Here is a 27,611-nt window from a genome sequence, read left to right as displayed (position 1 = left end):
GTTTGATCGAGTAAGTAACGTAAGGGTAAGAGAGATGTGTGGAAATAAAAAGAGCGTGGTTGAGAGAGCAGAAGAGGGTGTTTTGAAATGGTTTGGGCACATGGAGAGAATGAGTGAGGAGAGATTGACCAAGAGGATATATGTGTCGGAGGTGGAGGGAACGAGGAGAAGAGGGAGACCAAATTGGAGGTGGAAAGATGGAGTGAAAAAGATTTTGTGTGATCGGGGCCTGAACATGCAGGAGGGTGAAAGGAGGGCAAGAAATAGAGTGAATTGGAGTCATGTGGTATACAGGGCTTGACGTGCTGTCAGTGGATTGAAGCAAGGCATGTGAAGCGTCTGGGGTAAACCATGGAAAGCTGTGTAGGTATGTATATTTGCGTGTGTGGACGTGTGTATGTACATGTGTATGGGGGGGGGGTTGGGCCATTTCTTTCGTCTGTTTCCTTGCGCTACCTCGCAAACGCGGGAGACAGCGACAAAGTATAAAAAAAAAAAAAAAAAAAAAAAAAAAATAAAGAAGAGTGAATGTTGGGGTGAAGAGGGTGGTGAGAGTAAGTGAGCTTGAGAAGGAGACCTGTGTGAGGAAGTACCAGGAGAGACTGAGGACAGAATGGAAAAAGGTGAGAACAATGGAAGTAAGGGGAGTGGGGGAGGAATGGGATGTATTTAGGGAATCAGTGATGGATTGCACAAAAGATGCTTGTGGCATGAGAAGAGTGGGAGGTGGGTTGATTAGAAAGGGTAGTGAGTGGTGGGATGAAGAAGTAAGAGTAATAGTGAAAGAGAAGAGAGAGGCATTTGGACGATTTTTGCAGGGAAAAAATGCAATTGAGTGGGAGATGTATAAAAGAAAGAGACAGGAGGTCAAGAGAAAGGTGCAAGAGGTGAAAAAAAGGGCAAATGAGAGTTGGGGTGAGAGAGTATCATTAAATTTTAGGGAGAATAAAAAGATGTTCTGGAAGGAGGTAAATAAAGTGCGTAAGACAAGGGAGCAAATGGGAACTTCAGTGAAGGGCACAAATGGGGAGGTGATAACAAGTAGTGGTGATGTGAGAAGGAGATGGAGTGAGTATTTTGAAGGTTTGTTGAATGTGTTTGATGATAGAGTGGCAGATATAGGGTGTTTTGGTCGAGGTGGTGTGCAAAGTGAGAGGGTTAGGGAAAATGATTTGGTAAACAGAGAAGAGGTAGTGAAAGCTTTGCGGAAGATGAAAGCCGGCAAGGCAGCAGGTTTGGATGGTATTGCAGTGGAATTTATTAAAAAAGGGGGTGACTGTATTGTTGACTGGTTGGTAAGGTTATTTAATGTATGTATGACTCATGGTGAGGTGCCTGAGGATTGGCAGAATGCGTGCATAGTGCCATTGTACAAAGGCAAAGGGGATGAGAGTGAGTGCTCAAATTACAGAGGTATAAGTTTGTTGAGTATTCCTGGTAAATTATATGGGAGGGTATTGATTGAGAGGGTGAAGGCATGTACAGAGCATCAGATTGGGGAAGAGCATTGTTGTTTCAGAAGTGGTAGAGGATGTGTGGATCAGGTGTTTGCTTTGAAGAATGTATGTGAGAAATACTTAGAAAAGCAAATGGATTTGTATGTAGCATTTATGGATTTGGAGAAGGCATATGATAGAGTTGATAGAGATGCTCTGTGGAAGGTATTAAGAATATATGGTGTGGGAGGAAAGTTGTTAGAAGCAGTGAAAAGTTTTTATCGAGGATGTAAGGCATGTGTACGTGTAGGAAGAGAGGAAAGTGATTGGTTCTCAGTGAATGTAGGTTTGCGGCAGGGGTGTGTGATGTCTCCATTGTTGTTTAATTTGTTTATGGATGGGGTTGTTAGGGAGGTAAATGCAATAGTTTTGGAAAGAGGGGCAAGTATGAAGTCTGTTGGGGATGAGAGAGCTTGGGAGGTGAGTCAGTTGTTGTTCGCTGATGATACAGCGCTGTTGGCTGATTCATGTGAGAAACTGCAGAAGCTGGTGACTGAGTTTGGTAAAGTGTGTGGAAGAAGAAAGTTAAGAGTAAATGTGAATAAGAGCAAGGTTATTAGGTACAGTAGGGTTGAGGGTCAAGTCAATTGGGAGGTGAGTTTGAATGGAGAAAAACTGGAGGAAGTGAAGTGTTTTAGATATCTGGGAGTGGATCTGGCAGCGGATGGAACCATGGAAGCGGAAGTGGATCATAGGGTGGGGGAGGGGGCGAAAATTCTGGGGGCCTTGAAGAATGTGTGGAAGTCGAGAACATTATCTCGGAAAGCAAAAATGGGTATGTTTGAAGGAATAGTGGTTCCAACAATGTTGTATGGTTGCGAGGCGTGGGCTATGGATAGAGTTGTGCGCAGGAGGATGGATGTGCTGGAAATGAGATGTTTGAGGATAATGTGTGGTGTGAGGTGGTTTGATCGAGTGAGTAACGTAAGGGTAAGAGAGATGTGTGGAAATAAAAAGAGCGTGGTTGAGAGAGCAGAAGAGGGTGTTTTGAAGTGGTTTGGGCACATGGAGAGGATGAGTGAGGAAAGATTGACCAAGAGGATATATGTGTCGGAGGTGGAGGGAACAAGGAGAAGAGTGAGACCAAATTGGAGGTGGAAAGATGGAGTGAAAAAGATTTTGTGTGATCGGGGCCTGAACATGCAGGAGGGTGAAAGGAGGGCAAGGAATAGAGTGAATTGGAGCGATGTGGTATACCGGGGTTGACATGCTGTCAGTGGATTGAATCAAGGCATGTGAAGCGTCTGGGGTAAGCTATGGAAAGCTGTGTAGGTATGTATATTTGCGTGTGTGGACGTATGTATATACATGTGTATGGGTGGGGTTGGGCTACTTCTTTCGTCTGTTTCCTTGCGCTACCTCGCAAACGCGGGAGACAGCGACATGTGATAGAATGTAAGAAAGTAAATTCTCGATTAATATGGGTGAAATTGAAAGTTGATGGAGAGAGGTGGGTGATTATTGGTGCATATGCACCTGGGTATGAGAATAAAGATCATGAGAGGCAAGTGTTTTGGGAGCAGCTAAATGAGTGTGTTAGCGGTTTTGATGCACGAGACCGGGTTATAGTGATGGGTGATTTGAATGCAAAGGTGAGTAATGTGGCAGTTGAGGGAATAATTGGTATGCATGGGGTGTTCAGTGTTGTAAATGGAAATGGTGAAGAGCTTGTAGATTTATGTGCTGAAAAAGGACTGATGATTGGGAATACCTGGTTTAAAAAGCGAGATATACATAAGTATACTTATGTAAGTAGGAGAGATGGCCAGAGAGCGTTATTGGATTACGTGTTAATTGACAGGCGTGCGAAAGAGAGACTTTTGGATGTCAATGTGCTGAGAGGTGCAACTGGAGGGATGTCTGATCATTATCTTGTGGAGGCTAAGGTGAAGATTAGTATGGGTTTTCAGAAAAGAAGAGTGAATGTTGGGGTGAAGAAGGTGGTGAGAGTAAGTGAGCTTGGGAAGGAGACCTGTGTGAAGAAGTATCAGGAGAGACTGTGTACAGAATGGAAAAAGGTGAGAACAATGGAAGTAAGGGGAGTGGGGGAGGAATGGGATGTATTTAGGGAATCAGTGATGGATTGCGCAAAAGATGCTTGTGGCATGAAAAGAGTGGGAGGTGGGCTGTTTAGAAAGGGTAGTGAGTGGTGGGATGAAGAAGTAAGAGTATTAGTGAAAGAGAAGAGAGAGACATTTGGACGATTTTTGCAGGGAAAAAATGCAATTGAGTGGGAGATGTATAAAAGAAAGAGACAGGAGGTCAAGAGAAAGGTGCAAGAGGTGAAAAAAAGGGCAAATGAGAGTTTGGGTGAGAGACTATCAGTAAATTTTAGGGAGAATAAAAAGATGTTCTGGAAGGAGGTAAATAGTGTGTGTAAGACAAGGGAGCAAATGGGAACTTCAGTGAAGGGCGTAAATGGGGAGGTGATAACAAGTAGTGGTGATGTGAGAAGGAGATGGAATGAGTATTTTGAAGGTTTGTTGAATGTGTCTGATGACAGAGTGGCAGATATAGGGTGTTTGGGTCGAGGTGGTGTGCAAAGTGAGAGGGTTAGGGAAAATGATTTGGTAAACAGAGAAGAGGTAGTAAAAGCTTTGTGGAAGATGAAAGCCGGCAAGGCAGCAGGTTTGGATGGTATTGCAGTGGAATTTATTAAAAAAGGGGGTGACTGTATTGTTGACTGGTTGGTAAGGTTATTTAATGTATGTATGACTCATGGTGAGGTGCCTGAGGATTGGCGGAATGCGTGCATAGTGCCATTGTACAAAGGCAAAGGGGATAAGAGTGAGTGCTCAAATTACAGAGGTATAAGTTTGTTGAGTATTCCTGGTAAATTATATGGGAGGGTATTGATTGAGAGGGTGAAGGCATGTACAGAGCATCAGATTGGGGAAGAGCAGTGTGGTTTCAGAAGTGGTAGAGGATGTGTGGATCAGGTGTTTGCTTTGAAGAATGTATGTGAGAAATACTTAGAAAAGCAAATGGATTTGTATGTAGCATTTATGGATCTGGAGAAGGCATATGATAGAGTTGATAGAGATGCTCTGTGGAAGGTATTAAGAATATATGGTGTGGGAGGCAAGTTGTTAGAAGCAGTGAAAAGATTTTATCGAGGATGTAAGGCATGTGTACGTTTAGGAAGAGAGGAAAGTGATTGGTTCTCAGTGAATGTAGGTTTGCGGCAGGGGTGTGTGATGTCTCCATGGTTGTTTAATTTGTTTATGGATGGGTGTTGTTAGGGAGGTAAATGCAAGAGTCTTGGAAAGAGGGGCAAGTATGAAGTCTGTTGGGGATGAGAGAGCTTGGGAAGTGAGTCAGTTGTTGTTCGCTGATGATACAGCGCTGGTGGCGGATTCATGTGAGAAACTGCAGAAGCTGGTGACGGAGTTTGGTAAAGTGTGTGGAAGAAGAAAGTTAAGAGTAAATGTGAATAAGAGCAAGGTTATTAGGTACAGTAGGGTTGAGGGTCAAGTCAATTGGGAGGTGAGTTTGAATGGTGAAAAACTGGAGGAAGTGAAGTGTTTTAGATATCTGGGAGTGGATCTGTCAGCGGATGGAACCATGGAAGCGGAAGTGGATCATAGGGTGGGGGAGGGGGCGAAAATTTTGGGAGCCTTGAAAAATGTGTGGAAGTCGAGAACATTATCCCGGAAAGCAAAAATGGGTATGTTTGAAGGAATAGTAGTTCCAACAATGTTGTATGGTTGCGAGGCGTGGGCTATGGATAGAGTTGTGCGCAGGAGGATGGATGTGCTGGAAATGAGATGTTTGAGGACAATGTGTGGTGTGAGGTGGTTTGATCGAGTAAGTAACGTAAGGGTAAGAGAGATGCGTGGAAATAAAAAGAGCGTGGTTGAGAGAGCAGAAGAGGGTGTTTTGAAATGGTTTGGGCACATGGAGAGAATGAGTGAGGAAAGATTGACCAAGAGGATATATGTGTCGGAGGTGGAGGGAACGAGGAGAAGAGTGAGACCAAATTGGAGGTGGAAAGATGGAGTGAAAAAGATTTTGTGTGATCGGGGCCTGAACATGCAGGAGGGTGAAAGGAGGGCAAGGAATAGAGTGAATTGGAGCGATGTGGTATACAGGGGTTGACGTGCTGTCAGTGGATTGAATCAAGGCATGTGAAGCGTCCGGGGTAAACCATGGAAAGCTGTGTAGGTATGTATATTTGCGTGTGTGGACGTGTGTATGTACATGTGTATGGGGGGGGTTGGGCCATTTCTTTCGTCTGTTTCCTTGCGCTACCTCACAAACGTGGGAGACAGCGACAAAGTATAAAAAAAAAAAAAAAAAAATATATATATATATATATATATATATATATATATATATATATATATATATATATATATTTTTTTTTTTTTTTCTTATACTTTGTCGCTGTCTCCCGCGTATGCGAGGTAGCGCAAGGAAACAGACGAAAGAAATGGCCCAACCCCCCCCCCATACACATGTATAAACATACGTCCACACACGCAAATATACATACCTACACAGCTTTCCATGGTTTACCCCAGACGTTTCACATGCCTTGATTCAATCCACTGACAGCATGTCAACCCCGGTATACCACATCGCTCCAATTCACTCTATTCCTTGCCCTCCTTTCACCCTCCTGCATGTTCAGGCCCCGATCACACAAAATCTTTTTCACTCCATCTTTCCACCTCCAATTTGGTCTTCCTCTTCTCCTTGCTCCCTCCACCTCCGACACATATATCCTCTTGGTCAATCTTTCCTCACTCATCCTCTCCATGTGCCCAAACCACTTCAAAACACCCTCTTCTGCTCTCTCAACCACGCTCTTTTTATTTCCACACATCTCTCTTACCCTTACGTTACTCACTCGATCAAACCACCTCACACCACACATTATCCTCAAACATCTCATTTCCAGCACATCCATCCTCCTGCGCACAACTCTATCCATAGCCCACACCTCGCAACCATACAACATTGTTGGAACCACTATTCCTTCAAACATACCCATTTTTGCTTTCCGAGTTAATGTTCTCGACTTCCACACATTCTTCAAGGCCCCCAGAATTTTCGCCCCCTCCCCCACCCTATGATCCACTTCCGCTTCCATGGTTCCATCAGCTGCCAGATCCACTCCCAGATATCTAAAACACTTCACTTCCTCCAGTTTTTCTCCATTCAAACTCGCCTCCCAATTGACTTGACCCTCAACCCTACTGTACCTAATAACTTTGCTCTTGTTCACATTTACTCTTAACTTTCTTCTTTTACACACTTTACCAAACTCAGTCACCAGCTTCTGCAGTTTCTCACATGAATCAGCCACCAGCGCTGTATCATCAGCGAACAACAACTGACTCACTTCCCAAGCTCTCTCATCCCCAACAGACTTCATACTTGCCCCTCTTTCCATATATATATATATATATATATATATATATATATATATATATATATATATATATATATATATATAAGGGGAGTGGGGGAGGAATGGGATGTATTTAGGGAATCAGTGATGGATTGCGCAAAAGATGCTTGTGGCATGAGAAGAGTGGGAGGTGGGTTGATTAGAAAGGGTAGTGAGTGGTGGGATGAAGAAGTAAGATTATTAGTGAAAGAGAAGAGAGAGGCATTTGGACGATTTTTGCAGGGAAAAAATGCAATTGAGTGGGAGATGTATAAAAGAAAGAGACAGGAGGTCAAGAGAAAGGTGCAAGAGGTGAAAAAGATGGCAAATGAGAGTTGGGGTGAGAGAGTATCATTAAATTTTAGGGAGAATAAAAAGATGTTCTGGAAGGAGGTAAATAAAGTGTGTAAGACAAGTGAGCAAATGGGAACTTCAGTGAAGGGCGCAAATGGGGAGGTGATAACAAGTAGTGGTGATGTGAGAAGGAGATGGAGTGAGTATTTTGAAAGTTTGTTGAATGTGTTTGATGATAGAGTGGCAGATATAGGGTGTTTTGGTCGGGGTGGTGTGCAAAGTGAGAGGGTTAGGGAAAATGATTTGGTAAACAGAGAAGAGGTAGTAAAAGCTTTGCGGAAGATGAAAGCCGGCAAGGCAGCAGGTTTGGATGGTATTGCAGTGGAATTTATTAAAAAAGGGGGTGACTCTATTATTGACTGGTTGGTAAGGTTATTTAATGTATGTATCACTCTTGGTGAGGTGCCTGAGGATTGGTGGAATGCATGCATAGTGCCATTGTACAAAGGCAAAGGGGATAAGAGTGAGTGCTCAAATTACAGAGGTATAAGTTTGTTGAGTATTCCTGGTAAATTATATGGGAGGGTGTTGATTGAGAGGGTGAAGGCATGTACAGAGCATTAGATTAGGGAAGAGCAGTGTGGTTTCAGAAGTGGTAGAGGATGTTTGGATCAGGTGTTTGCTTTGAAGAATGTATGTGAGAAATACTTAGAAAAGCAAATGGATTTGTATGTAGCATTTATGGATCTGGAGAAGGCATATGATAGAGTTGATAGAGATGCTCTGTGGAAGGTATTAAGAATATATGGTATGGGAGGCAAGTTGTTAGAAGCAGTAAAAAGTTTTTATCGAGGATGTAAGGCATGTGTACGTGTAGGAAGAGAGGAAAGTGATTGGTTCTCAGTGGATGTAGGTTTGCGGCAGGGGTGTGTGATGTCTCCATGGTTGTTTAATTTGTTTATGGATGGGGTTGTTAGGGAGATGAATGCAAGAGTTTTGGAAAGAGGGGCAAGTATGAAGTCTGTTGTGGATGAGAGAGCTTGGGAAGTGAGTCAGTTGTTGTTCACTGATGATACAGCGCTGGTGGCTGATTCGGGTGAGAAACTGCAGAAGCTGGTGACTGAGTTTGGTAAAGTGTGTGAAAGAAGAAAGTTAAGAGTAAATGTGAATAAGAGGAAGGTAATTAGGTACAGTAGGGTTGAGGGTCAAGTCAATTGGGAGGTAAGTTTGAATGGAGAAAAACTGGAGGAAGTAAAGTGTTTTAGATATCTGGGAATGGATCTGGCAGCAGATGGAACCATGGAAGCGAAAGTGGATCATAGGGTGGGGAGGGGGCGAAAATTCTGTTAGCCTTGAAGAATGTGTGGAAGTCGAGAACATTATCTCGGAAAGCAAAAATGTGTATGTTTGAAGGAATAGTGGTTCCAACAATGTTGTATGGTTGCGAGGCGTGGGCTATGGATAGAGTTGTGCGCAGGAGGATGGATGTGCTGGAAATGAGATGTTTGAGGACAATGTGTGGTGTGAGGTGGTTTGATCGTATAAGTAACGTAAGGGTAAGAGAGATGTGTGGAAATAAAAAGAGCATGGTTGAGAGAGCAGAAGAGGGTGTTTTGAAATGGTTTGGTCACATGGAGAGAATGAGTGAGGAAAGATTGACCAAGAGGATATATGTGTCGGAGGTGGAGGGAACGAGGAGAAGTGGGAGACCAAATTAGAGGTGGAAAGATGGAGTGAAAAACATTTTGTGTGATCGGGGCCTGAACATGCAGGAGGGTGAAAGGAGGGCAAGGAATAGAGTGAATTGGATCGATGTGGTATACCGGGGTTGACGTGCTGTCAGTGGATTGAAATCAGGGGATGTGAAGTGTCTGGGGAAAACCATGGAAAGCTGTGTAGGTATGTATATTTACGTGTGTGGATGTATGTATATACATGTTTATGGGGGTGGGTTAGGCCATTTCTTTCGTCTGTTTCCTTGCGCTACCTCGGAAACGCGGGAGACAGCGACAAAGCAAAAAAAAAAAATAAATATAAATATATATATGTTTTTGGCTTTGCTTTTGGTCATGAGAAGAATGATTATGAGAGGCACATGTTTTGGGAGCAGGTTGAGTGAATGTATCAGCAATTTTAATGTATGGGACTGGGTATCAGTGATGGCTAATTCAAATTTAAAGGTAAGTTTTGTGCCATTTGAGGTTATGATTTGGAGCAATGGATCTTCAGTGTTATGAATGGAAATGGTCATGAGATTGTGGAGTTGTGTGGTGTCAGATGATTGTTGCTTGGGAAAACATGATTGAGAGAGGATATACGAGGTGGTTAGCCGGCATTATTAGATTACGTATTAATTGATTGATACATAAAAGAGAGACTTTTTGATGTAGATGTGTTGAGATGGTCAGCTGGTGTGATATCTGATCACTGTCTTGTGGATGCAAGGATGAAGATTTGTAAAGGATTTTGGAAAAGAGGAAACAATGGTGGGGAGAAGAGAATGGTGAGAGTAAGTGAGCTTGGAAAGGAGATTAGTGTGCAGAAGCACCAGGAGAGATTGAGAGTAGAATGGCAAAAGTTGTGAGTAAATGAAGCAAAGGGAGTGGGTGAGGAATGGGAAATATTTAAGGAAGCAATGATGGCATGTGCAAGCGATGCGTGTGGCATGAGAAAGGGGGGAGGTGAGCAGTTCAGAAAGGGTAATGAGTGGTGGGATGAAGTAAGAGAAAAGAGAGGTGTTTGGGTGGTACTTACAGAGGTGTGCAAATGATTGGGAAATGTATTTGAGAAAGTGGCAGAATGTCGAGAGGATTGTGCAAATGAGACTTGGATTGAGAGAGTATTGTTAAACTTTTAGATGAATAAAATGATGTTTTGGAAAGAGGTTAGTAATGTGCAAAAGACAAGAGAACAAATGGGAACATTGGTTAAGGGGGAAAAAAGGGGAAGTGATAATAGGTAGTGAGGAGAAGATGGATGAGTATTTTGGCAGATCGTTGAATATGTTTGGTGATAGAGTGGCAGATAAAGGTTGTTTAGGTTGGGTTGGTATGCGAAGTGAGAGATTCATGGAGAGTGGTTTAGTGAAGAGCGAAGAGGTGATGAAAGCCTTGTGTAAGATGAAATGTGTCAGGGTGACTGAAGTGGATGGTATTGCAGTTGAATTTATTAAGAAAGGTGGTGACTGTTTTTTTTATTAGCTGGTAAGATCTTCAATGTAGACACCTGTGTGGATGTTAGGAAGGAGATGGAGAGGACACTTTTGTGGATGATAGCAAGGAGATGGAGAGGACACCTTTGTGGATATCATGGAGATGGAGAGGACACCTTTGTGGTTGTTACCAAGGAAATGGAGAGGACACCTGTGTTGGTGTTAGCAAGGAGATGAAGACCTGTGTAGATGTTATCAAGGATATGGAAAGGCCAATTGTGTGGATGATTGTAAGGAGACAGAGGACATCTGTGTGGATTATAGCTTGGAAATTTAGAGAACACCTGTATGGATGATAGCAAAGAGATGGAGAGAACACTTGTGTGGATGATTGTAAAGTGATGGAGAGGACACCCATATGGATGATGGCTATGAGATGAGTAAAATACTAAATATATAGTATGAATTTGTATTCATTGACCCAAAAATCATCTGAAAAATGAATAACCGAAATGACTTATTCTGCTTAAACAGCAATTCACAAAATGTTACACATAGTAGCTTTAATGATCATACTGAAGGACTTTATAAGGGCCTTTGAAGGACTTTATAAGGGCCTTTGAAGGACTTTGTAAGGGCCTTTGATAATTTAACCATGCATCTTGCTTCAAGACAGACTTTTGGAATTCAGTCTTTCTATATAAATGTAATTCTCATTTGTTCAGGCAGTGCACATCATCAGGAAAGAGTGCCCAGATTTTGGCGTATTCTTAGAAAGTTTGAAATTGATTCCTGTAGCTCCATTCCAAAAAAAAGTAGCCAGTGGGATAGATGTTACACATCAAGAATATTTTTGGTAGAATCCTAAGATATAGGTTGACCGACTTCATAAAAGCTAAAGATTTTTATAACTCGTTGGAACATGATGTTGAGATGGGAAGATTTTGCTTCTCACTCTTGTATTTTCTCTGTGACATAATTGTATAAGCATGAGAGAATTAACAAAATACACAGACTTTGCAGAAGCCTTTGACAGATGTGACTTTATGTCAAAGTACATGACATGTATAAACTGAAAATAATTAGAAAAGAAGGAAGATGGATGTACAACAGCTTAACAAACAGATCACATGTTTTTGGAAATCAAGCAGATTCCAATGTATTTAAGATAGAAATACCTAGTTCCCTAAGGGGCTGTGTCAGCAGCTCTGGTGTTTGTAATTTTAATCTCTAATATTAATGCAAACACAAACCACAGTTTCATGTTATCTTGTACTGATGATTTGAGAATAATTATGAAAATCTCATCAGTAAAAGACTTTCGAAAACTAAACATGCATCAAGTCTTCCAGTGGGCTTATGATAACAATATGCTTTTGATGGTGAAAAGTTTCAATTTCTTTGCTATGTTAGAGGTAAAGAAAAAAGAAACAGAATACTGAACAGAAATGAACACCATCTTATACCTGAATAACAGTATAAAAATGCTCATAGTGACAGTGTGTGGTGACTTTATCCTCAATTGATGCAATGCAATAATGGTTTCTTACAAAAAGATGGTTAGGCTGGTTTTTACAGATCCTCAAGATGAAAGGTATAACTAATAGTGATACCCATCAAGACACTAATACTGTCCCCAGTGTGCTAACATCACTACTCATGGCAAGCAAAATTGCCAAGTTAGAAAGCATGCAGAAATCTTTCACTTCTCATATTGATGGCTCAAAACTTGAAAAATTGCACTGGGAACAACTGAAAATACTGAATTTGTACTCTTTAGAGAACAGACATGAAAGGTATACTGTGATTTACATTTGGGAGATCTTTAAAGGCATTGTTCCCAATATGTGCTCAAAAATTATACCGTATTGGCATGCTAGGCATGTAAGAATGTGAGATATTACCCTTTGAAAGTGAATGGTGCAGTGTATAGAATGAATGATATCAGTAAAGACATGTAGGTCTCACAATTATTTGATATGTGACTTTCACATCCAACATGGTGGCCTTGTTATATGATGTTTAAGGAAGTTGATCCTTATTACACCTCATTTGATATTTTACTTGCCTCCTTTAAAACCCTATGCTGGCCTTTTTGTGTGATGATTTAAGGTGAATAATCATGACACCATTTTTAGGGGGTGAATCTTTAAGGTAATACCAATCAAGCAAATGCTTTCTTAGTTGGCCATGAGGCTTTATCAGTGGTAGAGATTTTTTCTTAGAACATACATACATTTTATTGGCACAATTTTAATGACATTCCCTGATCAGCATGAAGTTGTTGCATTTCAGTTCATGCAAAGGGTCCTACCCTACATAGGGCTTTCATTTCTTGGTTTTGGCTTAATAGCCAGACCTGGCAATTATCTTGTTAATGCTAGAAGTTAAGGAAAACTTTGATTTACAGATTATTTAGACAAACAGTGATGCAATACATGACCATAAGTAGAAGGTATTTACAAAACAATGGTTTGACATGACCAGTAGCAGAATATAATTACAAAACAATGAATTAACTGATGCCCTTAACAGTTTATTTACAAAACAATGATTTTGCAGATTATCATAGTCCCTCCAGTAATGCAACTGATAATCCACATGGTAAAATTTAGCTTACATTATTTATTAGGTATGATATTGCCTGCATGAGTCTTACTTTCTTTTGCAAGTTTAATCTCTGAATTTTGGTAAAGTTCATCCTTTTATCCTCTCCTACCCATATGAGCAAAGCATTGTTTATTGATTATATATGCAGGCTTAGTTCCTTAGGTTTAAGGCATTAGTAGTTTGGCTCAGGTCTCCAGTTAGTGCTTCACGTACTTTTGCAGGAACCAGACACCAAATCATGGGTGATCAATACCAAGTAATAACAGCTCCCATTGTTGGCGTGCGCGTGACAAGTAGCTTGAGCAGTTTCATGGCGGAGAAGAGATTTGATCGCAGTTTAACCATTGGTAATCTTAAGGTGAGCTACATTTTATCTTAGTTTTTGTTGTTTGAGAAAACAAAGCAGAGTCTACAATCTTGTTCGTAAGTGACTGTAGATAGAGGTATGTTGTTTGAGAAGACAATTCAGAGTTTATAATCTTGTTCATAAGTGACAGTAGATAAAAGTATGAAAGTGATTAGATTTACAGACAGTTTTTTCATAAGATCAATGTGTGCTGAATAATTTCATTTTGCCCTTTTTGTTGTAATTTGTTTCAGTAATTAGTTTGTTCTAAACTGATTAATGTTTTGTTTATTACTAAAAAGTTTCATGCAAACACCAGTGTGAACATCTTACATGACCTAACAGTTACATCGCAGCACCCTGGCAATTATCATGCAACACTCCATTATGCATTTAGAACACTGGTTCACACACAACAGAATGTTTGTATCTCCACAGAATTCCACTATTACTCTCTTGACCTCTGTAAAACAAGAATCCACCCTATACACTCACCTCTGTAAATTGTTAACCATTCACGCCAAACAAAACACAAGCCATACTGAGCATCACGCAGTATGCATGTGTTGCTTTATGCACCATAATCATCAATAAAAAGGAAATTGACAAACTAAATTCCTTTTGAACACTCAACTAGCACCAGTTTCAGAAAAAGAAACTTTGTGTTCTATGCAAACAAAATGATTCTATCTCAAAACTATGCTTTACCTGTTTGGTCACCTTCCACGCTTCTGACCCAGACATCCTCTTGAACACTTGTGTCTACTCTTGCTCTATCTGGTGTGGTTCAGGACCTTCTCCATTATGCCATATGTACAGTACTATACTTTTCCTTGGTTTTTTTTTTTTTTTTTTTGCTTTGTCGCTGTCTCCCGCGTTTGCGAGGTAGCGCAAGGAAACAGACGAAAGAAATGGCCCAACCCACCCCCATACACATGTATATACATACGTCCACACACGCAAATATACATACCTACACAGCTTTCCATGGTTTACCCCAGACGCTTCACATGCCTTGATTCAATCCACTGACAGCACGTCAACCCCGGTATACCACATCGCTCCAATTCACTCTATTTCTTGCCCTCCTTTCACCCTCCTGCATGTTTAGGCCCCGATCACACAAAATCTTTTTCACTCCATCTTTCCACCTCCAATTTGGTCTCCCTCTTCTCCTCGTTCCCTCCACCTGCGACACATATATTCTCTTGGTCAATCTTTCCTCACTCATTCTCTCCATGTGCCCGAACCATTGCAAAACACCCTCTTCTGCTCTCTCAACCACGCTCTTTTTATTTCCACACATCTCTCTTACCCTTACGTTACTTACTCGATCAAACCACCTCACACCACACATTGTCCTCAAACATCTCATTTCCAGCACATCCATCCTCCTGCGCACAACTCTATCCATAGCCCACGCCTCGCAACCATACAACATTGTTGGAACCACTATTCCTTCAAACATACCCATTTTTGCTTTCCGAGATAATGTTCTCGACTTCCACACATTCTTCAAGGCTCTCAGAATTTTCCTTGGTGTGACAAGAATTTCACTAAAGACCTGTTAGTAGGAGACTAAGTTAAATTCATCATGTGTTATTTTTGTGATTTATGCCATAGAGTATCAAAAGATATCAGTGACTGTATAGTAAATAGACTTAATGTATGTGAAGATGCCTTTTGTGAAAGAATGCTGGAACTTTAAATTTGGAGAGGAAAATGAGGATGTAACAAAGAAAATTGATAACTTTGAACCTAGATTAGTTACAGTGTAGATGTTAGTGGATAGTCTGTATGGGTATTTATCTGTATCTCTGATGCTCCTTCCCTTTGTGAACTATCATCAAAGGGTTGCCATGGCAAAAGAATCTCCACTTATCCCTGTTCTTACATGCCACCCTCGCATACACCATTCCACGCATTCTTCCTCTGTTTCTCTCTTCCCAGTATTCCTCCACCCTGTTTTCCCATGTCACAGGTGACATACCCCTTTAATTGTTCTCTCATACACTCTTTCATTGCGCATTCTTTCTACATGCCCATAGCACCTCAAAGTATTATGTTTCATCCATTCTACCATTCCACGATTCACTCTCTTTGCATTTCCTGCCATACCACATCTGTCATACACCCTTTCATTTCTTTCTTCATTCCATCCAGTCACATATCATGCTCTTCTCAAATGGCTCATTTCTACAGCCTGGATTCTTGACTTTTGCGACTCATTCCATGTCCATGTTCAGTTGCATAGGTCAGGGTTGGGAGGATTATGCTGTTCCTTAGTTCTCTTTCCACTTCCATACTTACAACTCTACCCTGCATTATTCCATTAAGGGACCTAATGACTCTTCTACCCTGTACTGCTCTCTCCCTTATCTCTTCTTCCATATCACCACACTCACCCAAGACAGTTCCTAGATACTTAAATTCTTTCAATTCTTCCAGTCTTATTTCCTCCATATCCATAGCACAATTAAGTACACTTTCTTCTTTCACTCTGTATGGTTTTACAAAATCTATATTTTCACTCCTTTAAACACCATTTCTCTGCTTTTACTTGCTTGTACCTTCAATTGCCTGTGCCTACACACATCATAGCTCACTTTTACAACTTTCTGCAACCCCTCTTCACTCTTGGCAAACAGCACAGTATCATCTGCAAACAGGCTTTCCACTAGTCACCATATCTCACCACCACACTCCATCTCTGCACCCATTTTCCATGGTTTTGCTTTCATCTCTTATCACTTCATCCATGTATTTTTATTTATTATTGTTTTACATAATTGCTGTTTTCTGTGTCACAAGGTAGCACCAGGAAACAGACGAATAATGGCCCTTCCACTCGTTTACACATATATTTACATAAACGCCCATTTATTTTTTGTATTTATTATAATTTGTTGCTGTCTCCCACGTTAGTGAGGTAGCGCAAGGAAACAGACGAAAGAATGGCCCAACCCATGCACATTCACATGTATATACACACACGTCCACACACAGCACATATGCATTCCTGTACATTTCAATGTATCCATATATATACATACACAAACATATACATGTATACACATTTACATAATTCATACTTGCTGCCTTTATTCATTCCCGTCGCCACCATGCCACACATGACATGACAACCCCCTCCCCCCGCATGCGCGCGAGTTAGCACTAGGAAAAGACAACAAAGGCCACATTTGTTCACGCATAGTCTCTAGCTGTCATGTATAATGCACCGAAACCACAGCTCCCCTTCCACATCCAGGCCCCATAAAACTTTCCATGGTTTACCACAGACGCTTCACATGCCCTGGTTCAATCCAGTGATAGCATGTTGGCCCCGGTATACCACATCATTCCAATTCACTCTATTCCTTGCACGCTTTTCACCCTCCTGCATGTTCAGGCCCCGATCACAAAATCTTTTTCACTTCATCTTTCCACCTCCAATTTGGTCCTCACTTCTCGTTCCCTCCACATCTGACACATATATCCTCTAAGTCAATCTTTCCTCATTCATTCTCTCCATGTGACCAAACCGTTTCAAAACACCTTCTTCTGCTCTCTCAACCACACTCTTTTTATTACCACACATCTCTCTTACCCTATTATTACTTACTCGATCAAACCACCTCACACCACATATTGTCATAAAACATCACATTTCCAACACATCCACCCTCCTCCGCACAACTCTATGGCCCACGCCTCACAACCATATAACATTGTTGGAACCACTATTCCTTCAAACATACCCATTTATGCTTTCCAAGATAATGTTCTCACCTTCCGCACATTTTTCAACGCTCCCAGAACCTTCGCTCCCCTCCCCATCCTGTGACTCACTTCCGCTTCCATGGTTCTATCTGCTGCCAAATCCACTCCCAGAAATGTAAAAGACTTCACTTCCTCCAGTTTTTCTCCATTGAAACTTACCTCCCAATTGACTTGTCCCTCGACCCTACTGTACCTAATAACCTTGCTCTAATTCACATTTACCCTCAGCTTTCTTCTTTCACACACTTTATCAAACTTAGTCACCAGCTTCTGCAGTTTCTCACATGAATCAGCCACCTGCGCTGTATCATCAGCGAACAAAAACGGACTCACTTCCCAAGCTCTCTCATCCACAACAGACTGCATACTTGCCCCTGTCTCCAAAACTCATGCATTCACTTCCCCGACAACCCCACCCTTAAACAAATTGAACAACCCTGGAGACATCACGCACCCTTGCCGCAAACCAACATTCACTGAGAACCAATCACTTTCCTCTCTTCCTACTTGTACACATGCCTTACATCCTCGATAAAAACTTTTCACTGCTTTTAACAACTTGCCTCCCACACCATATATTCTTAATACCTTCCACAGAGCATCTTTATCAGCTCTATCATATTCCTTCTCCAGATCCATAAAGGCTACATACAAATCCATTTGCTTTTCTAAGTATTTCTCACATACATTCCTCAAAGCAAACACCTGATCCAGACATCCTCTACTACTTCTGAAACCACACTGCTCTTCCCCAATCTGATGCTCTGTACATGCCTTCACCCTCTCAATCAATACCCTCCCATATGATTTCCAAGGAATACTCAACATACTTATACGTCTGTAATTTGAGCACTCACCTTTATCCCACTTTGTACAATGGCACTATGCATGCATTCTGCCAATCCTTGGAATGATGTGGTATATCGGGGTCGATGTGCTGTCATTGGATTGAACCAGGGCATGTAAAGCATCCTGGGTAAACCATGGAAAGTTTAGTTAGGCCTGGATGTGGAAAGGGAGCTGTGGTTTCGACGCATTATACATGACAACTAGAGTCTGAGTGTGAATGAATGTGGCCTTTGTTGTCTTTTCCTAGAGCAACTTCGCACACATGCAAGGGAAGGCGGTTGTCATTTCATGTGTGGCAGGGAATGAATAAGGGCAGCAAGTATGAATTATGTACATGTGTATATATGTGCAAAAGATGCTTGTGGCATGAGAAGAGTGGGAGGTGGGTTGATTAGAAAGGGTAGTGAGTGGTGGGATGAAGAAGTAAGATTATTAGTGAAAGAGAAGAGAGAGGCATTTGGACGATTTTTGCAGGGAAAAAATGCAATTGAGTGGGAGATGTATAAAAGAAAGAGACAGGAGGTCAAGAGAAAGGTGCAAGAGGTGAAAAAGAGGGCAAATGAGAGTTGGGGTGAGAGACTATCATTAAATTTTAGGGAGAATAAAAAGATGTTCTGGGAGGAGGTAAATAAAGTGCGTAAGACAAGGGAGCAAATGGGAACTTCAGTGAAGGGCGCAAATGGGGAGGTGATAACAAGTAGTGGTGATGTGAGAAGGAGATGGAGTGAGTATTTTGAAGGTTTGTTGAATGTGTTTGATGATAGAGTGGCAGATATAGGGTGTTTTGGTCGAGGTGGTGTGCAAAGTGAGAGGGTTAGGGAAAATGATTTGGTAAACAGAGGAGAGGTAGTAAAAGGTTTGCGGAAGATGAAAGCCGGCAAGGCAGCAGGTTTGGATGGTATTGCAGTGGAATTTATTATTAAAGGGGGTGACTGTATTATTGACTGATTGGTAAGGTTATTTAATGTATGTATGACTCATGGTGAGGTGCCTGAGGATTGGCGGAATGCATGCATAGTGCCATTGTACAAAGGCAAAGGGGATAAGAGTGAGTGCTCAAATTACAGAGGTATAAGTTTGTTGAGTATTCCTGGTAAATTATATGGGAGGGTATTGATTGAGAGGGTGAAGGCATGTACAGAGCATCAGATTGGGGAAGAGCAGTGTGGTTTCAGAAGTGGTAGAGGATGTGTGGACCAGGTGTTTGCTTTGAAGATTTTTTTTTTTTTTTTTTTTTTGCTTTGTCGCTGTCTCCCGCATTTGCGAGGTAGCGCAAGGAAACAGACGAAAGAAATGGCCCAACCCACCCCCATACACATGTATATACATACGTCCACACACGCAAATATACATACCTACACAGCTTTCCATGGTTTACCCCAGACGCTTCACATGCCTTGATTCAATCCACTGACAGCACGTCAACCCCGGTATACCACATCGCTCCAATTCACTCTATTCCTTGCCCTCCTTTCACCCTCCTGCATGTTCAGGCACCGATCACACAAAATCTTTTTCACTCCATCTTTCCACCTCCAATTTGGTCTCCCTCTTCTCCTCGTTCCCTCCACCTCCGACACATGTATCCTCTTGGTCAATCTTTCCTCACTCATTCTCTCCATATGCCCAAACCATTTCAAAACACCCTCTTCTGCTCTCTCAACCACGCTCTTTTTATTTCCACACATCTCTCTTACCCTTACGTTACTTACTCGATCAAACCACCTCACACCACACATTGTCCTCAAACATCTCATTTCCAGCACATCCATCCTCCTGCGCACAACTCTATCCATAGCCCACGCCTCGCAACCATACAACATTGTTGGAACCACTATTCCTTCAAACATACCCATTTTTGCTTTCTGAGATAATGTTCTTGACTTCCACACATTCTTCAAGGCTCCCAGAATTTTCGCCCCCTCCCCCACCCTATGATCCACTTCCGCTTCCATGGTTCCATCAGCTGCCAGATCCACTCCCAGATATCTAAAACACTTCACTTCCTCCAGTTTTTCTCCATTCAAACTCACCTCCCAATTGACTTGACCCTCAACCCTACTGTACCTAATAACCTTGATCTTATTCACATTTACTCTTAACTTTCTTCTTTCACACACTTTACCAAACTCAGTCACCAGCTTCTGCAGTTTCTCACATGAATCAGCCACCAGCACTGTATCATCAGCGAACAACAACTGAAGAATGTATGTGAGAAATACTTAGAAAAGCAAATGGATTTGTATGTAGCATTTATGGATCTGGAGAAGGCATATGATAGAGTTGATAGAGATGCTCTATGGAAGGTATTAAGAATATATGGTGTGGGAGGCAAGTTGTTAGAAGCAGTGAAAAGTTTTTATTGAGGATGTAAGGCATGTGTACGTGTAGGAAGAGAGGAAAGTGATTGGTTCTCAGTGAATGTAGGTTTGCGGCAGGGGTGTGTGATGTCTCCATGGTTGTTTAATTTGTTTATGGATGGGGTTGTTATGGAGGTGAATGCAAGAGTTTTGGAAAGAGGGGCAAGTATGAAGTCTGTTGGGGATGAGAGAGCTTGGGAAGTGAGTCAGTTGTTGTTCGCTGATGATACAGCGCTGGTGGCTGATTCATGTGAGAAACTGCAGAAGCTGGTGACTGAGTTTTGTAAAGTGTGTGAAAGAAGAAAGTTAAGAGTAAATGTGAATAAGAGCAAGGTTATTAGGTACAGTAGGGTTGAGGGTCAAGTCAATTGGGAGGTAAGTTTGAATGGAGCAAAACTGGAGGAAGTAAAGTGTTTTAGATATCTGGGAGTGGATCTGGCAGCGGATGGAACCATGGAAGCGGAAGTGAATCATAGGGTGGGGGAGGGGGCGAAAATTCTGGGAGCCTTGAAGAATGTGTGGAAGTCGAGAACATTATCTCGGAAAGCAAAAATGGGTATGTTTGAAGGAATAGTGGTTCCAACAATGTTGTATGGTTGTGAGGCATGGGCTATGGATAGAGTTGTGCGCAGGAGGATGGATGTGCTGGAAATGAGATGTTTGAGGACAATGTGTGGTGTGAGGTGGTTTGATCGAGTAAGTAACGTAAGGGTAAGAGAGATGTGTGGAAATAATAAGAGCATGGTTGAGAGAGCAGAAGAGGGTGTTTTTGAAATGGTTTGGGCACATGGAGAGACTGAGTGAGGAAAGATTGACCAAGAGGATATATGTGTCGGAGGTGGAGGGAACGAGGAGAAGAGGGAGACCAAATTGGAGGTGGAAAGATGGAGTGAAAAAGATTTTGTGTGATCGGGGCCTGAACATGCAGGAGGGTGAAAGGAGGGCAAGGAATAGAGTGAATTGGATCGATGTGGTATACCGGGGTTGACGTGGTGTCAGTGGATTGAATCAGGGCATGTGAAGCGTCTGGGGTAAACCATGGAAAGCTGTGTAGGTATGTATATTTGCGTGTGTGGACGTATGTATATACTTGTGTATGGGGGTGGGCTGGGCCATTTCTTTCGTCTGTATCCTTGCGCTACCTCGCAAACGCGGGAGACAGAGACAAAGCAAAAAAAAAAAAAGTATGTTTATGGATATATATGTACACGTTGAAATGTATGGGCATGTATATGTGCGTAAGTGGACGTGTATGTATATGCATGCATATGTGGGTGGGTTGGGTCATTCTTTCGTCTGTTTCCTTGCGCTACTTCGCTAACGCGGGAGACAGGGACAAAGTATAATGAAATAAATCCATTTTTTTCTAAGTGTTTCTCACACATTCTTCAAAGCAAACACCTGATCCATGCATGTCTTACCACTTCTGAGAATGCACTTCTCTTCTCCAGTGTGATGCTGTGTATCTGCCTCCACCCTCCCAGTCAATACCCTCTCATATAATTTCCCAGGAATACTCAACAATCTTATGTCTTTGTAGTTTGAACACTCATCTTTATCCCCTTTGCCTTTGTACAGTTGCACTATGCATGCATTCCGCCAATCCTTCACCATGATCCATACATAAATTGAATATCCTTACCAACCAATTGACAACACACTCACCCTCCTTTTTGACTAATTCTGGTGCAATGCGATCTAAATCCGCTTCTGGATTTCATCTTTTGCAAAGCTTTCACAATCTCTTTTCTCTTAACCAAACCATTCTTTCTGATCCTCTCACTTTGTACACCACCCCAACCAAAACAACCTATATCTGCCACTCTTATCATCAAACACATTCAACAAACTTTCAAAATATTCGCTGTGAGTCCTATGAGTCCTCAGGAAATGAAACATGGTAAGTTCCCAAGTGCACTTTCATGTAATAATAACATCATCAGGGGAGCTACAAGAAAGAAATATCATAGTCATTTGATATACAATGAAAAGACGTAGCTAGGATGCCAATTGGTAAACAAGTGAATACCTGAATGGAGGTCCGGTGAGTTCAAGTCTAGCAACATGCGTATCTTAAATCTTTTATGTAGACAAGAAGGGGAACTGTTTATAAATTTTATCAACAATAAACCTATCCACTTTGTATAGACCTTCTCTGATATTAATGTTATATTACTTTGTATGTATATACATGTGTATGTGGGTGGGTTGGTCCATTCTTTCGTCTGTTTCCTTGTGCTACCTTGCTAATGCGGGAGACAGCAACAAAGCAAAACATAGTAATTATTTATTTATATTTTGCTTTGTTGCTGTCTCCCGCGTTAGCGAGGTAGCGCAAGGAAACAGATGAAAGAATGGCCCAACCCACCCACATACAAATGTATATACATACATGTCCACATATGCAAATATACATACCTTTACATCTCAGTGTATACATATATATATACACGCACAGACATATACATATATACACATGTACATAATTCATACTGTCTGCCTTTATTTATTCCCATCGCCACCTCACCACACATGGAATAACAACCCCCTCCCCTCTCATGTGTGCAAGGTAGCGCTAGGAAAAGACAACAAAAGCCCCATTCGTTCACACTCAGTCTCTAGCTGTCATGTAATAATGCACTGAAACCACAGCTCCCTTTCCACATCCAGGCCCCACAGAACTTTCCATGGTTTACCCTAGATGCTTCACATGCCCTGGTTCAGTCCATTGACAGCACGTCGCCCTGGTATACCACATCGTTCCAATTCACTCCATTCCTTGCACGCCTTTCACCCTCCTGCATGTTCAGGCCTCGATCACTCAAAATCTTTTTCACTCCATCTTTCCACCTCCAATTTGGTCTCCCACTTCTCGTTCCCTCCACCTCTGACACATGTATCCTCTTGGTCAATCTTTCCTCACTCATTCTCTCCATGTGACCAAACCATTTCAAAACACCCTCTTCTGCTCTCTCAACCACACTCTTTTTATTTCCACACATCTCTCTTACCCTTACATTACTTACTCGATCAAACCACCTCACACCACATATTGTCATCAAACATCTCATTTCCAGCACATCCACCCTCCTCTGCACAACTCTATCCATAGCCCACGCCTCGCAACCATACAACATTGTTGGAACCACTATTCCTTCAAACATACCCATTTTTGCTTTCCGAGATAATGTTCTCGACTTCCACACATTCTTCAAGGCTCCCAGGATTTTCGCCCCCTCCCCACCCTATGATTCACTTCCGCTTCCATGGTTCCATCCGCTGCCAAATCCACTCCCAGATATCTAAAACACTTTACCTCCTCCAGTTTTTCTCCATTCAAACTTACCTCCCAATTGACTTGACCCTCAACCCTATTGTACCTAATAACCTTGCTCTTGTTCACATTTACTCTCAACTTTCTTCTTTCACACACTTTACCAAACTCAGTCACCAGCTTCTGCAGTTTCTCACATGAATCTGCCACCAGCGCTGTATCATCAGCGAACAACAACTGACTCACTTCCCAAGCTCTCTCATCCACAACAGACTTCATACTTGCCCCTCTTTCCAAAACTCTTGCATTCACCTCCCTAACAACCGCATCCATAAACAAATTAAACAACCATGGAGACATCACACACCCCTGCCGCAAACCTACATTCACTGAGAACCAATCACTTTCCTCTCTTCCTACACGTACACATGCCTTACATCCTCGATAAAAACTTTTCACTGCTTCTAACAACTTACCTCCCACACCATATATTCTTAATACCTTCCACAGAGCATCTCTATCAACTCTGTATAATAAAATGATAATATATAATGATAATAATGTAATATATAATATAATAATATTATAAATTATACATTTCCCTTTTCCATAGCCAGAGGTTGAACCATTATGTGACATTCATTTTTCATTTCATTTCAAGCTAGAAGTTTCAGTTTTCTAAATTATTTCTTAAATTTTTCATATGTATATATATATATATATATATATATATATATATATATATATATATATATGTGTGTGTGTATGTGTGTGTAGGTGTGAAAATGTATTTATATATATGTGTATATATATATATATATATATATATATATATTTTTTTTTTTTTTGCTTTGTCGCTGTCTCCCGCGTTTGCGAGGTAGCGCAAGGAAACAGACGAAAGAAATGGCCCAACCCACCCCCATACACATGTATATACATACGTCCACACACGCAAATATACATACCTACACAGCTTTCCATGGTTTACCCCAGACGCTTCACATGCCCTGATTCAATCCACTGACAGCACGTCAACCCCGGTATACCACATCGCTCCAATTCACTCTATTCCTTGCCCTCCTTTCACCCTCCTGCATGTTCAGGCCCCGATCACACAAAATCTTTTTCACTCCATCTTTCCACCTCCAATTTGGTCTCCCTCTTCTCTTCGTTCCCTCCACCTCCGACACATGTATTCTCTTGGTCAATCTTTCCTCACTCATTCTCTCCATGTGCCCAAACCATTTCAAAACACCCTCTTCTGCTCTCTCAACCACGCTCTTTTTATTTCCACACATCTCTCTTACCCTTACGTTACTTACTCGATCAAACCACCTCACACCACACATTGTCCTCAAACATCTCATTTCCAGCACATCCATCCTCCTGCGCACAACTCTATCCATAGCCCACGCCTCGCAACCATACAACATTGTTGGAACCACTATTCCTTCAAACATACCCATTTTTGCTTTCCGAGATAATGTTCTCGACTTCCACACATTCTTCAAGGCTCCCAGAATTTTCACCCCCTCCCCCACCCTATGATTCACTTCCGCTTCCATGGTTCCATCCGCTGCCAGATCCACTCCCAGATATCTAAAACACTTCACTTCCTCCAGTTTTTCTGCATTCAAACTCACCTCCCAATTGACTTGACCCTCAACCCTATTGTACCTAATAACCTTGCTCTTGTTCACATTTACTCTCAACTTTCTTCTTTCACACACTTTACCAAACTCAGTCACCAGCTTCTGCAGTTTCTCACATGAATCTGCCACCAGCGCTGTATCATCAGCGAACAACAACTGACTCACTTCCCAAGCTCTCTCATCCACAACAGACTTCATACTTGCCCCTCTTTCCAAAACTCTTGCATTCACCTCCCTAACAACCGCATCCATAAACAAATTAAACAACCATGGAGACATCACACACCCCTGCCGCAAACCTACATTCACTGAGAACCAATCACTTTCCTCTCTTCCTACACGTACACATGCCTTACATCCTCGATAAAAACTTTTCACTGCTTCTAACAACTTACCTCCCACACCATATATTCTTAATACCTTCCACAGAGCATCTCTATCAACTCTGTATAATAAAATGATAATATATAATGATAATAATGTAATATATAATATAATAATATTATAAATTATACATTTCCCTTTTCCATAGCCAGAGGTTGAACCATTATGTGACATTCATTTTTCATTTCATTTCAAGCTAGAAGTTTCAGTTTTCTAAATTATTTCTTAAATTTTTCATATGTATATATATATATATATATATATATATATATATATATATATATATATGTGTGTGTGTATGTGTGTGTAGGTGTGAAAATGTATTTATATATATGTGTATATATATATATATATATATATATATATATTTTTTTTTTTTTGCTTTGTCACTGTCTCCCGCGTTTGCGAGGTAGCGCAAGGAAACAGACGAAAGAAATGGCCCAACCCACCCCCATACACATGTATATACATACGTCCACACACGCAAATATACATACCTACACAGCTTTCCATGGTTTACCCTAGACGCTTCACATGCCCTGATTCAATCCACTGACAGCACGTCAACCCCGGTATACCACATCGCTCCAATTCACTCTATTCCTTGCCCTCCTTTCACCCTCCTGCATGTTCAGGCCCCGATCACACAAAATCTTTTTCACTCCATCTTTCCACCTCCAATTTGGTCTCCCTCTTCTCTTCGTTCCCTCCACCTCCGACACATGTATTCTCTTGGTCAATCTTTCCTCACTCATTCTCTCCATGTGCCCAAACCATTTCAAAACACCCTCTTCTGCTCTCTCAACCACGCTCTTTTTATTTCCACACATCTCTCTTACCCTTACGTTACTTACTCGATCAAACCACCTCACACCACACATTGTCCTCAAACATCTCATTTCCAGCACATCCATCCTCCTGCGCACAACTCTATCCATAGCCCACGCCTCGCAACCATACAACATTGTTGGAACCACTATTCCTTCAAACATACCCATTTTTGCTTTCCGAGATAATGTTCTCGACTTCCACACATTCTTCAAGGCTCCCAGAATTTTCACCCCCTCCCCCACCCTATGATTCACTTCCGCTTCCATGGTTCCATCCGCTGCCAGATCCACTCCCAGATATCTAAAACACTTCACTTCCTCCAGTTTTTCTGCATTCAAACTCACCTCCCAATTGACTTGACCCTCAACCCTACTGTACCTAATAACCTTGCTCTTATTCACATTTACTCTCAACTTTCTTCTTTCACACACTTTACCAAACTCAGTCACCAGCTTCTGCAGTTTCTCACATGAATCAGCCACCAGCGCTGTATCATCAGCGAACAACAACTGACTCATTTCCCAAGCTCTCTCATCCCCAACAGACTTCATACTTGCCCCTCTTTCCAAAACTCTTGCATTCACCTCCCTAACAACCCCATCCATAAACAAATATATATATATATATTTATATATTATCCCTGGGGATAGGGGTGAAAGAATACTTCCCACGCATTCCTCATGTGTCGTAGAAGGCGACTAGAGGGGACGGGAGCGGGGGGCCAGAAATCCTCCCCTCCTTGTATTTTAACTTTCTAAAAATGGGAAACAGAAGGAGTCAAGCGGGGAGTGCTCATCCTTCTCGTAGACTCAGATTGGGGTGTCTAAATGTGTGTGGATGTAACCAAAATGTGAAAAAAGGAGAGATAGGTAGTATGTTTAAGGAAAGGAACCTGGATGTTTTGGCTCTGAGTGAAACGAAGCTCAAGGGTAAAGGGGAAGAGTGGTTTGGGAATGTCTTGGGAGTAAAGTCAGGTTTTAGTGAGAGGACAAGAGCAAGGTAAGGAGTAGCAGTACTCCTGAAACAGGAGTTGTGGGAGTATGTGATAGAATGTAAGAAAGTAAATTCTCGATTAATATGGGTAAAACTGAAAGTTGATGGAGAGAGATGGGTGATTATTGGTGCATATGCACCTGGGCATGAGAAGAAAGATCATGAGAGGCAAGTGTTTTGGGAGCAGCTGAATGAG

The 27,611-nt window shown here is 41.6% G+C and overlaps 1 protein-coding gene across 1 annotated transcript in view; it reads left to right on the top strand.

Annotated features, from left to right (window-relative positions):
- Tbcb (tubulin-binding cofactor B) overlaps positions 1 to 27,611 on the top strand; it is a 173,326-nt gene that overhangs the window by 19,264 nt on the left and 126,451 nt on the right. Inside the window, exon 2 of the mRNA XM_071663795.1 lies at positions 13,168 to 13,304. Coding sequence (XP_071519896.1) covers positions 13,185 to 13,304 — 120 coding nt within the window. The 5' untranslated portion in view covers positions 13,168 to 13,184. The remainder of the gene's footprint in view (positions 1 to 13,167; positions 13,305 to 27,611) is intronic.

This window comes from Panulirus ornatus, chromosome 7 (assembly GCF_036320965.1).
Source record: "Panulirus ornatus isolate Po-2019 chromosome 7, ASM3632096v1, whole genome shotgun sequence".
In the NCBI taxonomy this organism is placed as follows: domain Eukaryota; kingdom Metazoa; phylum Arthropoda; class Malacostraca; order Decapoda; family Palinuridae; genus Panulirus; species Panulirus ornatus.
This window is presented reverse-complemented; position numbering and strand designations above follow the sequence as displayed.